Source organism: Channa argus, chromosome 11 (assembly GCF_033026475.1).
Source record: "Channa argus isolate prfri chromosome 11, Channa argus male v1.0, whole genome shotgun sequence".
Lineage (NCBI taxonomy): Eukaryota > Metazoa > Chordata > Actinopteri > Anabantiformes > Channidae > Channa > Channa argus.
In genome coordinates, this window is record NC_090207.1 from 14,631,422 (window position 1) to 14,643,711 (window position 12,290).

The 12,290-nt window shown below is 40.6% G+C and overlaps 3 protein-coding genes across 5 annotated transcripts in view; 1 reads left to right on the plus strand and 2 right to left on the minus strand.

The window, feature by feature from the left end:
- Positions 1-5,717, minus strand: part of mvk (mevalonate kinase) — a 29,464-nt gene extending 23,747 nt beyond the window's left edge. For 2 of the 3 annotated variants that reach the window (XR_010915584.1, XM_067521718.1), the window contains exons 1-9: positions 5,344-5,717; positions 4,914-5,061; positions 4,444-4,588; positions 2,671-2,826; positions 1,685-1,788; positions 1,469-1,514; positions 947-1,037; positions 419-538; positions 77-230 (exon numbers count right to left, since the gene is read on the minus strand). Coding sequence is in view for 2 of the 3 variants with exons in the window: in XM_067521718.1 (XP_067377819.1) it covers positions 77-230; positions 419-538; positions 947-1,037; positions 1,469-1,514; positions 1,685-1,788; positions 2,671-2,826; positions 4,444-4,588; positions 4,914-5,061; positions 5,344-5,412 (1,033 nt within the window). In the remaining variant the exon portion in view is untranslated. The remainder of the gene's footprint in view (positions 1-76; positions 231-418; positions 539-946; positions 1,038-1,468; positions 1,515-1,684; positions 1,789-2,670; positions 2,827-4,443; positions 4,589-4,913; positions 5,062-5,343) is intronic. The other variant, XM_067521720.1, reaches the window with a different exon arrangement.
- A 160-nt stretch (positions 5,718-5,877) lies between these two features.
- mmab (metabolism of cobalamin associated B) lies at positions 5,878-8,391 on the plus strand. The gene is made up of 9 exons (XM_067520933.1): positions 5,878-6,037; positions 6,839-6,897; positions 6,995-7,088; positions 7,178-7,235; positions 7,334-7,406; positions 7,481-7,578; positions 7,664-7,728; positions 7,872-7,931; positions 8,256-8,391. Exons 1-9 carry the CDS (start codon positions 5,934-5,936, stop codon positions 8,338-8,340), a joined length of 696 nt encoding a protein of 231 aa, XP_067377034.1. The 5' UTR covers positions 5,878-5,933; the 3' UTR covers positions 8,341-8,391.
- Positions 8,392-8,599: 208 nt separating this feature from the next.
- Positions 8,600-12,163, minus strand: aldh3b4 (aldehyde dehydrogenase 3 family, member B4). The gene is made up of 10 exons (XM_067520931.1): positions 11,685-12,163; positions 11,216-11,411; positions 10,978-11,088; positions 10,576-10,696; positions 10,397-10,482; positions 10,011-10,092; positions 9,539-9,928; positions 9,273-9,439; positions 9,075-9,174; positions 8,600-8,994 (listed from the first exon to the last, which is right to left on the minus strand). The coding sequence occupies exons 1-10, from the start codon at positions 11,735-11,737 to the stop codon at positions 8,795-8,797; spliced, it is 1,506 nt and encodes a 501-aa protein (XP_067377032.1). The 5' UTR covers positions 11,738-12,163; the 3' UTR covers positions 8,600-8,794.
- Between the last annotated feature and the right edge of the window lie 127 nt (positions 12,164-12,290).

The window sequence follows — 12,290 nt, forward strand, 5'->3', positions numbered from 1 at the left end:
TTTGACTTCATCTTTTATCCAAACATAATAAATACACTTTAACAACATAATTAATAGAACATGCAGCTAACAGTACCTGGTCTTAGAAGTGTGATTCCACAGCCTCCTCCTCCAGCACCAGTCAACTTGCTATGCAGCCCTCTGGCTAATGTAACCCTGCACAGTGTGTCCAGGGCAGGGTGTCCCACCCCCATCACGTTCAGGTGATGCTGGTTAATATCAATAAGTTCCTTAACATGACAGAGATGTAGGTAAGACCTGTTGCTCAAAGAAGAGAACTGTTCCATGCATATAAATTTGGACACATACTATATATTTTAACAAAACATATTTCATTATTTTAACAAACTCTGTTGTTCTATCTGAACAACATTTTTATGATGTAATGTGGTTTGGTTTATCTATTAATATTTTATACCTCTAGAATATTGTAGTGCTCTCCTGTGATAGGCTCACAGGTCATTTCTGAGAGGACTTTCTCACAAGTGCAGGAAATGGCATCAACTGATTCAAGCACAGGCGTCATGATAGAGGGAAACTACGGGAGGAGGAAAGAAAAACAAACAAATAAATAAACATCTAGGACATTATAGCAGGAGCAGTGCGTATGAGTGTCGACTTAAAAATCCTAACTGTTTCATGACAGATAAGCTGCGTACAAGAACAAATTGCAAAGTGGCAGTTTTGACTTTGGTGGTGCTCCTGCCTGATCACAACAATGCCACAACACCATCCAGGCCTATCTATGTCTGAGGCAGAAATCTGCACACCTGCTTGTGTCACCAAGGCAACAGCACACAGGGGTGCTGGCTAAGAGTTTAATTTCAATATTTCATGAAGGCACTCAACGCCAGCTCTGGAGTATCTGCCATGCAAAAGCACCACCTATTATATTAATTACAGTGTCAGCAAGTAACACACGAGGGAGGAAGAAACCATTTAGTACCTTGTTAATTTTGTCCTTCACTCGGGCAACAAGTACCTTTGTGCTACGTGGTATTTTGGTATTAGTGAGGAGGATTCTTAATAGCGGCACTCTGGAAGTAAAGCAGACAGATTAAAAAGTTCATACACATGTATTATTGAGATATTGTTCTGACGCATCAATTTTACCCAGACAGTGTTTGAAATTGTATCTAAAAGCAAAAAAATATATGTTATCAGTATTTTTTTGTCCTTTCGGCTTATCCCGGATGGCCTTCTTGAAGCAACCCTCCCCAATTTCTACCAGGCTTGGACCGGCACTGCACAGCTGGGGATAGAAATGGGCTGTCAGGGGTTCAGCGTCTGGCCCAGAGACACTTCGACATATAGCCGGGACCGGGGATCAAACCATTGACACTGTAGTCCCTGGGTGACGCCATGGGTCAGCTTTACCAACTGAGCTACAGCCGCCCCTATCAATTCATTCAGTACTTTTTTTTTATTTTAATTTGATCAAATTAAAATTGTTAAGCAGTGTCATTACCTGCTCAGTGGTATTATCTTCCCAGCCAAGAATCTCAGCATGCCACCTACAAAAGGGGAAATCGACATCATTAAATAGATAATCATCAGATTATAATGAACAGTGATGGTACAATACTCTGATGATTCTATTAATGTGTGCTGTGTGTCCACAGAGACAAAGGGAGGTACATCACCATATGTACTGTGTCGAATGCCAGATAATATCAGGCCTCACCCCATGTTCCAACAGCGTTGTCTACTCCTGAAGGATTACCGTGAATGATTATTTCCCCTTGGAAAGCCCAGCTGTTGATCAGCTCCAAGTCCTCCTGACACCACCTGCAGTTATTTTACAATGAAAGGAAGAAATGGAAAGTCCGACAGACTCTCCCTGACCTGCTATCCACTTCAATTTACCTCGTAATCATCTTACCAATAACTGGTTAATGGGGGGTACAATTAAACAAAAGGATTTTATTTAAGATCACACAATTTGTAGCACAACACAGTGCAAATAAACACAATAGCTGACACAGTCATCAGAAACATTAAGATTCTTAAGCATAGTGTTTATTGAGCTGGAGCCAAATATTTTCAATTATAATGTACTGCACAGTTGTTTACATTACCATGAAGACCCACACCCATGCATCAATGTTTAGCTTGAAAATAATTCTGGAATTCAAAGTGTTTAATTTTAAATTTCAAACCAAAGAAGCTCTGGGAATTAATAGTATTAATATTTGTCATTTTGGCTTATCCCGAGAGTTCAGGGTCATCATGGCGGATCATTGTCCACATGTTGATTTGGATGCCCTTCCTGACGCAACACTCCCCAATTTCTACCGGGCTTGGACCGACACTGCGCAGCTGGGGAGGGGAATAGGCTGTTGGGGGTTCAATGTCTTGCCCAGAGAAACTTCTTCATATAGCTGGGACCGGGGATCGAACCACTAACCCTGTGGTCCGTGGCCTTACCAACTGAGCTACAGCCACGCCCATTGTTTAAATGTTAATACTAAAAAGTGTGCATCCCCTTATCGACATAAAAATAAAAGGATAAGTACAAAGACTTGTGTCTTGTTACTTGTTAGTTTTAAGTGCATGTCCATCAGGTCTAACAAATTTGAGTATGCACAACAGTGCATGCAGTCTACATTCTTTGCTACACAACAAGTCCTTAGATGGAGACCTCAATGAAATGTGTTTTGTTTTTTTTACCTGGCAATGTGATCCCACTCTTTGAGAGGACTGGGTATGGCTCCACTTGCACAGAGAAGAGCTGCAGCTAAACACACAGTGTATGCCGCACTTGACCCCAGTCCTGCTCCAGTTGGCAGCTCTGACCAAACCGATACCATCAAGCTGGGCAGCTCTCTGAGAAAATAAACATTAGCGTGTATAAATGGATAATAAATTAGTATGTGAAAGCATTTACTGCACCAGTTATAGAAATTTGTAACTGCACCTCCAAAATGAGAAACAAAGTGCACAGCCTGTCGACATTAGTATTAGGAAATTAGTTGATTTCATTTCCTCATTCGTGATTGACAATCGTCTATTAGCTCTATTTGTACAAAACAAAATCAAGTAAATTATGTATTAGATGAAATGGGGCATTTGCAGAACACATAACTATAAGGAGTGTGTAATGTATAGCAATCTATGCGCTATCAGATGCAACAGAAACTTGCTTGACATTGCTGTCAATGTCTGTCAAGGAAACTGCTTTTGGGCAGGCAGGAGAATACTCTAAACTAATTGTCCAGCTCTTCTCTCGAGGGAAAAACACATCCAGACTTGTTAAAGGCTGCACTGTGGCCCAGTGCCAGACTCTCATTAGTGGCCATTCTGTCAGAACCCATCACCTCTCTAAGACACGCCAGCACCGTGTCAGCGCCGATTAAACCTCCTGACAACCTGCAGCTTTAATGTTGTTGAGCATCTTCCCTCTTCACAGCTGCTGGAGCCATGTCTATATCTCTTTACTATCTTCCTTTCAAAGTGTAGGGATTTTTTTCCTGAAGACATCTACCTTTTTGCCACTAATACATTTTTAAATTGCTGGAAAATGTAAAGACACAAACGTTGCTTTGACGTGGCATTTCTTTTCATTTCAACGCTGACATATCCAGCATTGCTCCCTGTGCAATGAAAAACATGTAATAATCTAATAAGCCACAACGGTATTCAGTACCTGATGTCACTCTTAATAAATATTATTAAATAAGTGAAACAAACTAATTCAGGTCTAATATGTAGTAAACAAGGTAAAGATATTTTTACATTCTGAGACTAGTTTTACATTTCACATGTGCAACCTAAAGGCACAAAAACAATTATATATGCAAAGTCATTGGTTTCTCATGCAAGTTTAACAACTGCGCCAACTTCAGTCAATGAGTGTTTTAGCAGCAGGCTTATTTAAAATTTTACATTTTACACTTGTACGACCTAATAACCAATTTTTAAAAATCATGAATTCACTACTTTCCAAATAACATTAAGTACTAACAGTAATACAATTCAGCTTCTGTCAATAAACATCTAAGAATACAGCAACCCAGCAGACGGCAGTCAGTAATGTGGTGAGGGCCCCCTACTCATCACCTCATCAAATGACACAGGAGGAAAAGCTATGGAGTGGCCATGGCATAAGTGCATATCTCCCAATATACAGCAACAATGCTACATTTAACAAACATCTTTTCTGACCTCAAAATCTTTCATACAATTTGTAGATGCTTTTGCTTTTCTTGCCCTTCAGTGGAGCACGTCAAGATGTCTTCATTTGCATTTCTTAACTATAATTGTTTGCTGCCAAAAGTAGTTCAGACCGAGCAATACGTGAAGGTCTGTGCCCACATCTCTGCAAATTAATGCTATTTTTTGGCCCTGGTTTTCTTTTTGTGTCAAGCAATTTTTTATAGCCATCTGAGACAACTATCTGCAATAATAAAATTACAAAATGCTAAAACTGTAGTTTTCTCTCACCCTGATCCAAACAGTGAAAGGTAGATGTAGAGGAAGGCTAAAGTGGCCATGGTGGAAGTATCCAGGTTTCCATTTGTTACACCAATAAATTCACGCAATCTGTTCACAAGTTGATGATTCAGGCGTGTGACCTCCTCCTTATTACCTGTAAACATGTGTTTCCAGACACAGCAATTATGAGAAAATACTAAAATAATATTGCATATATTTGATTTGTAGATGTATAAGAAAAGATACATATATACATATATATATATATATATATACATACACACACACACACATATATATATATATATATATATATATACACACACACACACACACACACATACATATATATATATATACACACACACACACACACACACATATATATATATATATATATATATATATATATATGTGTGTGTGTGTGTGTGTGTGTGTGTGTGTGTGTGTATATGTATATTTGCTACATAATGTCTCACCGTGGGAAGAAGAAATAAACTGCTTTAGTTCTGACAGGTCCCAACAGAAGAATGTGTCAATATTTGGTAGGTTGATGCAAACTTTCCCAGTAGTGGTGGCTTTCAATCGTAAATATGTTCTCAGGTTCAAACTGACAGCAAGAGCAACCTGTGTTTGAGCAGCAACAAAGATAAATATTTACTGGAGAATGACAGTTGTACAGATTTAGCCTGCATCTGGTGTATGTTATCAAGGAATACTTGCAAATCTAAAATCAATGTGTATGAGATAAGCTATTAGCAATCAAATGTGCATTAAAGTCTAGAGGCTTGCATTCAGTATCATATTATTGTCTCTGTTGAAAAAAAAAATTATTGTCTCTGTTGAAATACTGACTGACATAAAATCATTAGCATTCCTGTTAGCTGTACTCTCTCTCCATCAGGTTACCTTTCCATGCACGACTGCGTGCTCTCCATGGAGGATCGCTTTCCCCGGAGTAGACATGATGTAGTCCATGACTTGTAATTCTGTAACAGTTTCTAGCGTAAAAAAGAATCCAGACCTGGGGCGCACAATTACTTCAACTTCAGCTTGTCACTGACAGTGTTATTATTAGCTAGCTTAGAAACGTTTAGGTAAAGTTAATCCTCTGAAGCAGCAACATGCAATCGCCAGCTCCGCCCGACACCCGAGCGCTTTTAAGAAACGCTCGACGAATTTCAAAAGTTTACCAAAAGCTTTATATGCTTACAGACTGTGCTGAAGCTGTCAGAACAGAGTGAACGTATCATCATTAACTATGTTAAACAAAACTGGCCAGCAGGAGGAGACATGGGTTTGGTTTCCAGTAACCAATCACAACCGCAACAAAACGGAACAGATATTCGTCTGTCCAATCAGCGTCCAGGTCTATCCTACTATCCGGTGAGTTGACCAATCATGTGATGAAAACTAAACGCCCATGAGCTACAGACGCCGCGGAGGGACAAAAGATAAATATCATTGTTTACCTTCAACAGTCAGCCATTGGCGTCAATATGGCTTCGTTTGGTATCAAGTGTGCCCACCTTCTCTGTTTTGTAAGGGCAGGTAGGATCATGCGCAGTAATCGGACCAGGCTAACACTGTGCACAGACAGAAGGTAGTAGTTAATTTATAACCTTTTTAAATGTCTTTGTGTAAAGTGCCGAGCTTCTGTTTATGCCATTCATTTTAACGTTAACGTTAACTATGGACGCAGTGCTGTCTAGATAGCTGCTTCACGAGGCTAAATTAAGACAAAAAAGTAGTAATTTTACACATTAACATTATTGTGCTGGAGCACAAAGAGTAAGAGAAGTGGGGTAGGATCACATTTATTATGCAGTTATGTGTTAACATTGGTGTACACCAAAGAATGCAACCACAGGGGGCCACAATCCACAATTTCTTCTTCTGCCAGTTCCAAGTCTGGATAAATGCAGAGGGTTGCGTCAAGAAGGGCATCCCACGTAAAACACATGCGAACCATGATTTCCACACCGAATCTGAATTGCATTCCGGGTCGGTCGCAGCCCGGGTTAACAACGACCACCACCGGTAGTGTTGACTTACGTGGTGCCGGTGGAAATTGGGCTACTGTTGGTCGAAGAAGGGTTGCTAATCCCAGTTTAGTTAGAGTGAAGTGAGGAGGGCGTTGAAGAGGATGGAGAGTGAAAAGGAAGTTGGTCCTGATGAAATACCTGTGGAGGTATAGACGTGTCTAGGAGAGGTGGCAGTAGAATTTCTGACTAGTTTGTTTAACAAGATCTTGCAGAGTGAGAGGATGCCCGAGGAGTGAAGGAGAAGTGTACTGGTGCTGAAAGGGAACAGCTGAAAGAAAATTAGATTGGTGTACATCAAAGGTGTAAAAAGTGAAAAAATAACCCCTCGTTTATTTTGACATCTTCCTTTTCCCTAACAGTTATGCCACAGATGGAGACAACAGGGTACCCAAAATATATACCAAAACTGGAGACAAAGGTTGTTTTCATCTTTACTGCAAAAACTACGTTACCTTGCTTTGACAGTAGACATGTCTTATCAAACTTGACTTGATTCTTGCTGTACCCCATAAAAGGTTTCTCAAGCACATTCACAGGAGAAAGGCGGCCAAAGGAAGACCATATTTTTGAAGCCTTAGGAAATACAGATGAGCTGTCATCAGCTATAGGGTATAAATTCAGCTATTGTCACAGTACATTTTAAAACTTGTTATATAATCTGCATCATTGAATTGACGATGTTGAACAATACCTTACAGCCTGGCTAGAGAACTTTGCCTCGACAAAGGTCACATATTCACATATCAGTTAGACAAGGTTTGATTTTTATACATTTGTGAAATTCCCTCAATGCTGATATTTTCATGATAGCCAGAAATATAAGTCCTTACTGTGTTTTGCTCTTTTCATTACAGATACAGTGCATTTTACAAGATGTGGGCTCAAATATTGCCACCCCTCGATCATCTGCGAGAGAAAGTCACATAGGTATGCACGTGCTACAGTATAATTATTTTGTCGTGTCCTGAAATATTAAATTTTTCTGTTCCTTATTTTGAAAGAACGAACAAACTTTACTGCCCAGCCAATTGCAGATCTGGAAAGCTGGATTGATAATTTCACAAAGGAACTGCCTCCACTGACGAACTTTATTTTACCTGTAAGTCCATTTCTGCAGGGGTGTTCATGGATTTTCTATGACAGTCTATGTTAACTTGGTGCACTAACAGCTTTCTCTTTTATAGTCCGGAGGGAAGAGCAGTGCAGCTTTGCACTTAGCTCGTACAGTCTGTCGGAGAGCAGAGCGCAGGTTTGTTTCATTACATTCTAACACTCATTCACACCTAGAACTCGAATGTCTGAGTGGATGTAACAATATCTTTAATGACAAAATTATAAAATTTGCCTGATTTCAGTCATACAATTAGTTCTAACAGCTCCTTGTTCTTTTAGTGTTGCCCCAATTGTGCGCTCAGGGGAGGCAGATCCAAACGTTGCCAAGTTTTTGAACAGGTCAGTGTACAGTACATGGGCGACTGTGGTGCAGGTGGTAGAGCGGTCGTCCAGCAATTGTTGTTGGTTTGATCCCTGGCTCCTCCAGTCCCTGGTTGAAGTGTCCTTGACACTGAACCCCAACTTCATTGCTCCCGGTGAGCGTTGGCCCCCTGTGTAGCAGCGGTGTGTGAATGGGTGTAGGAAAAACAGTGTAGAGCATTTTGAGTACCAGTAGGTAGAAAAGCACTATATAAGTGCAGACCATTTAATTGGGGGGGGGGATAAAATAAATAAAATTATATCTTGACTACACATCTAATTTCTCATTTCAAACTTTTTCAGATTGAGTGACTACCTTTTCACTGTGGCCAGATATGCTGCCATGAAGGAAGGCAACAAGGAGAAAATCTACAAAAGACCTGAATGAGTAAATTCTTACATAATATTAAGACAAAGCTTAATTTGTTTTTGAGATGATTTGTGCAGATACTTTGCTTATATTGTAAATAAATGTGAATGAGCTCCAAATGTGTTTTCTTTTGATGCAACTTTTTCCCTTTAGCTTAAAGTGAGAAAATAGGCCATTCTGTAATCATGCACCATTAAGCCAATATGCACACCAAGATACTCATTTAATTTTGCACAGGTAATATTTCAGCAAACATGTACATTTGTGTTGATATACAGTTAGGATACTTTTCCAGAGGAACTTCAAAATTTGGGATTTACCCTCAGTACTGTCATCAGTTCATTTGTCATCACACCTTTAACCAGCTACTATGGATATCTTGTTTGTGTTTGTACCAGAGGGGATTTTGCTTTTATTTTTCAATATACCACATTTTCATTTCTGGACCAACAGTGGCACTTTCTCCACACAGTCACAAAATCTGGCACCAGCCCTGGCTCTTATGAGACAGGGTACTGGCCCATGTCATTAGAGACAGATTGCGGTCCTCATAGGGCGGATAACGCAGATAGGTAACACATTCAAACCATGTGCCTCTTAGGAGGCATGATTTCCTGTGAGAGAAGGTGTCAAAGCTGTAGCGGCCATGACAGGAACCCATTCCACTAGCACCTGTTGAAAAATGTTGCAACACAGATTACCCCCAATATCATCCACTTCTATGCCACAGATCATACTGTGATCAGACTTACCCACTCCACCGAAAGGCAGAGCAACCATCAGACTCTGCAGGATACTGTCATTGGAGCAAAAACTTCCACTAGAGGTTGCACTCATTAGTCTTGAGATGACCTGCAGTGTGAGAGGAAAAACAAGGTCTGAACTCAGTCGTCGCATCCATCTTACAGACACTCAATACAGTCTTAACTTCAATGTATTAAATTATGTACCTTGCTGTTGCTGGAATATGCATACACACAGAGGGCCTTCTCTTGCTTATTAATGAAAGAAATTGCCTCATCCAAATTGTATACGGTCAGAACAGGAAGAACTGGGCCAAAAACATCCTGTTGCATGATGGGATCAGATTCGACAACTTCCGTCAATATTGTTGGAGCTTTAGACAGAACAAAGGACATAAGGTAAAGCAATCAAATACATTGTATTTTTATGTGTTTTTTTTTTCGACAGAGAATCCCACCAGGAGTATTCTTACCAATATATTTCTCTGCTTCTATCACCTGTCCACCCACAGCCACCTTGCCAGATCTCCACAGTGTGTCTCTCATACAGTTAAAAATCTCCAGATTGACAATGCGGCCAAAGCTCCGGGATTCTTGGGGATCAGAACCATAGAATTGCGTCAGACAACACTTAAGGGCTTGCACTAACTGTGCTTTAACATCTGTGTGGCACAGGATGTAGTCTGGAGCCGCCAAGCTCTGTCCAGCATTGTGGAAACGAGCCCAAGCAATGCGCTGTGCAGTGGTGGCAATGTCACAATGTTGGTCCACATAACATGGGTTTTTGCTCCCCAAAATCAAGGTGACCGGCGTGAGAGTGCATGCTGCAGCTTGAGCAATTCTGCTTCCCTCCTTTCTGTTTCCTAAGGATTGACAGCCACCCTTAATAGATTGCTACTATTCAAAAAGTACTGAAAATTGTTTTTAAGCCAATCGTATAGTTACCTGAAAAAAACACATGGTCAAATTTGAGTTCCACATATTCAGGCAAGTCATATGTGCCTGCAATAATCACATGGAAGCATTCCTTGAGGAAAAAAAAAAAAAAAAGACATTTCAACTAGTGTCCTAGAATTGACTAGATGAAAGTTTAAATCTTCTGTCACACATAAACACTTCATTTGAATTTGTGAATAAATGCCCCCTTTCACTACGACCCACATTTCTCCATGCCTGACCTCACTATGGGTATAAGTCATCATCTAACCGGAATTTCCATAACACACAATTTGATGATTGTTGACAAAAATCGAGTGAGATAATTAGATACAACTTGCAAAATTGCACTAAGCAGAGCAATCAACCCTCCCTCCTAGATTGTAACTACTCACATTGTCCAAGTAAAAAGGGGTGAGACGATGAAGCAGCTCTGCTGTGTGAGCAGTATACTCAGAGGGGCTGATTACTGCACAGTTTCCTACAGAATAGAAAATGTTACAAATAAGCCTGTGTTAGGAAAGTTTCATGCTAGAATTACATTGATTGAAGGGAGTGTTTTGAGTGATTCCACCTGCTGCAATGGCCCCTACCAGTGGCACCAGACACATTTGTACAGGACTACACCAGGACGCCATGATAAACACCACCCCAAGCGGCTCACTGACCACAAGACACTCATCCCACGTGGTGGACTAAACCAATCAGACAAGCGAACAATTGTGTTACAAGTGAAACAGCACTCATAAATGAAAGCTTGACTGAAAGGTTGACCAACAGGGAAAATCACTTTGCTCTCACAAAAAAAAGTAAAGCCAACTTAAGCTTTAATCTGCTTTGACTCAGCACAATACATTTCTTTGTAGTGATGAAAAACTTTTCTTTCTAAAAAGGTTGTGTAAGTCATGAATAACCCCTATAAAAGTATTCAATTATTTTGGGAAACAGAGGCAACATACAAGCAGACTAGTCTCACCAGATTTCTTTCCACATGCTGTGGCTGCATCCACTTTTTAAGATTGTTGATGGCATACAGAGCCTCATTCTTGACCAGGATCAGTTCTGAAACAACAGTCTCAAACCGTGGCTGGTTAAAAATAGGAGGAAGAAGATTAAAGACATTGAAGAAAACCAAAAAGCTATTTAAACGCTTACATAAATTCTTGCTGTTAAAAAGGTGAGCCTACTACAATCACAGGAAACAGACTTCTGACCTTAGAAAGGTCCCGTCCAAGAGCATCCACAAAGTCACCCTCATGTTCCTCCAGCATCCGCACCACAGCCTCCAGCTGAGCTAGTCTAAAGGTCTCCTTAAGGGTCCGTCCAGCTTCAAAAGCAACTCTAGCCCTCCTCAGTAGATCCCCACAGTCTCTAGGGTACGTCTTTAAGCATGGATCACCCAGTCTGGTCCTGAAAAAGCAGCCAATTCAACAGCTTTAAACTACAAGGCAGTTAAACATACTCAATCCACATCTTATCGCTGTACCTTCTGTACATTAGGTCATTCCTCTGACATACACTTCCTTTGCTACTCATGTTTGTTAAGAGTCAAGAATTAATATCAACCAGCCTTTCTAAATGGAGGTAATGTGCACGCAAGTATGCGTGTGCACGCAAGTATGCGTAAAAAACAGACCGCGTATTTTGCAGGTTATGACGATCTGACTTTAATCCGTTATTTACCTACGCAGCGCTTTGAACCATCGAGCTGGAGAAGGGCTCGGCGGGGTACTCATGGTTATTCTGCGGGGTCAGGCTCACACAGCGGGATCGGCTGCCACTAGGTGGAAAGCTTCACAACAGCAATGATCACCTCTCGGGAAGAATCACACAGTGCAGGAAGCAAGTGACTGAGCCGTGCGCATTTACGCCTCAATGCGCATTGTCAGGGGGAAAAAAACTGAAAATGTCATTTTGTGAGACATTCTCAATCCCAACGCCTCCTTTCGTTACCAAGGTGTTTGCTGAGAATTTCTGACCTGTCAAGGAGCAACAATATTCTTCAGTGCCGTGCGTGTGGTTCCAATGTGTGGTTGTAGCGGGTGTTCGCAATAAAATAATTAGAAAGGGAAGAGTTGAGGCCGCGTGTTCTGGGAAAAGGAAAAACACCCGCTGTGTGCATAGGATTACAAGTAAATGATTTATATAATGCTGATGTGCATGATTAAACATTACAGAAAAAGAGTATATTACACAAGGAAAATCTTACATTGAAAACTCCAACACTCCAGTTGGTAGTGCAGCTAGTTTGTAAGACGCTTTAAAAGAGAAAACGTTTCACAGGGAAGG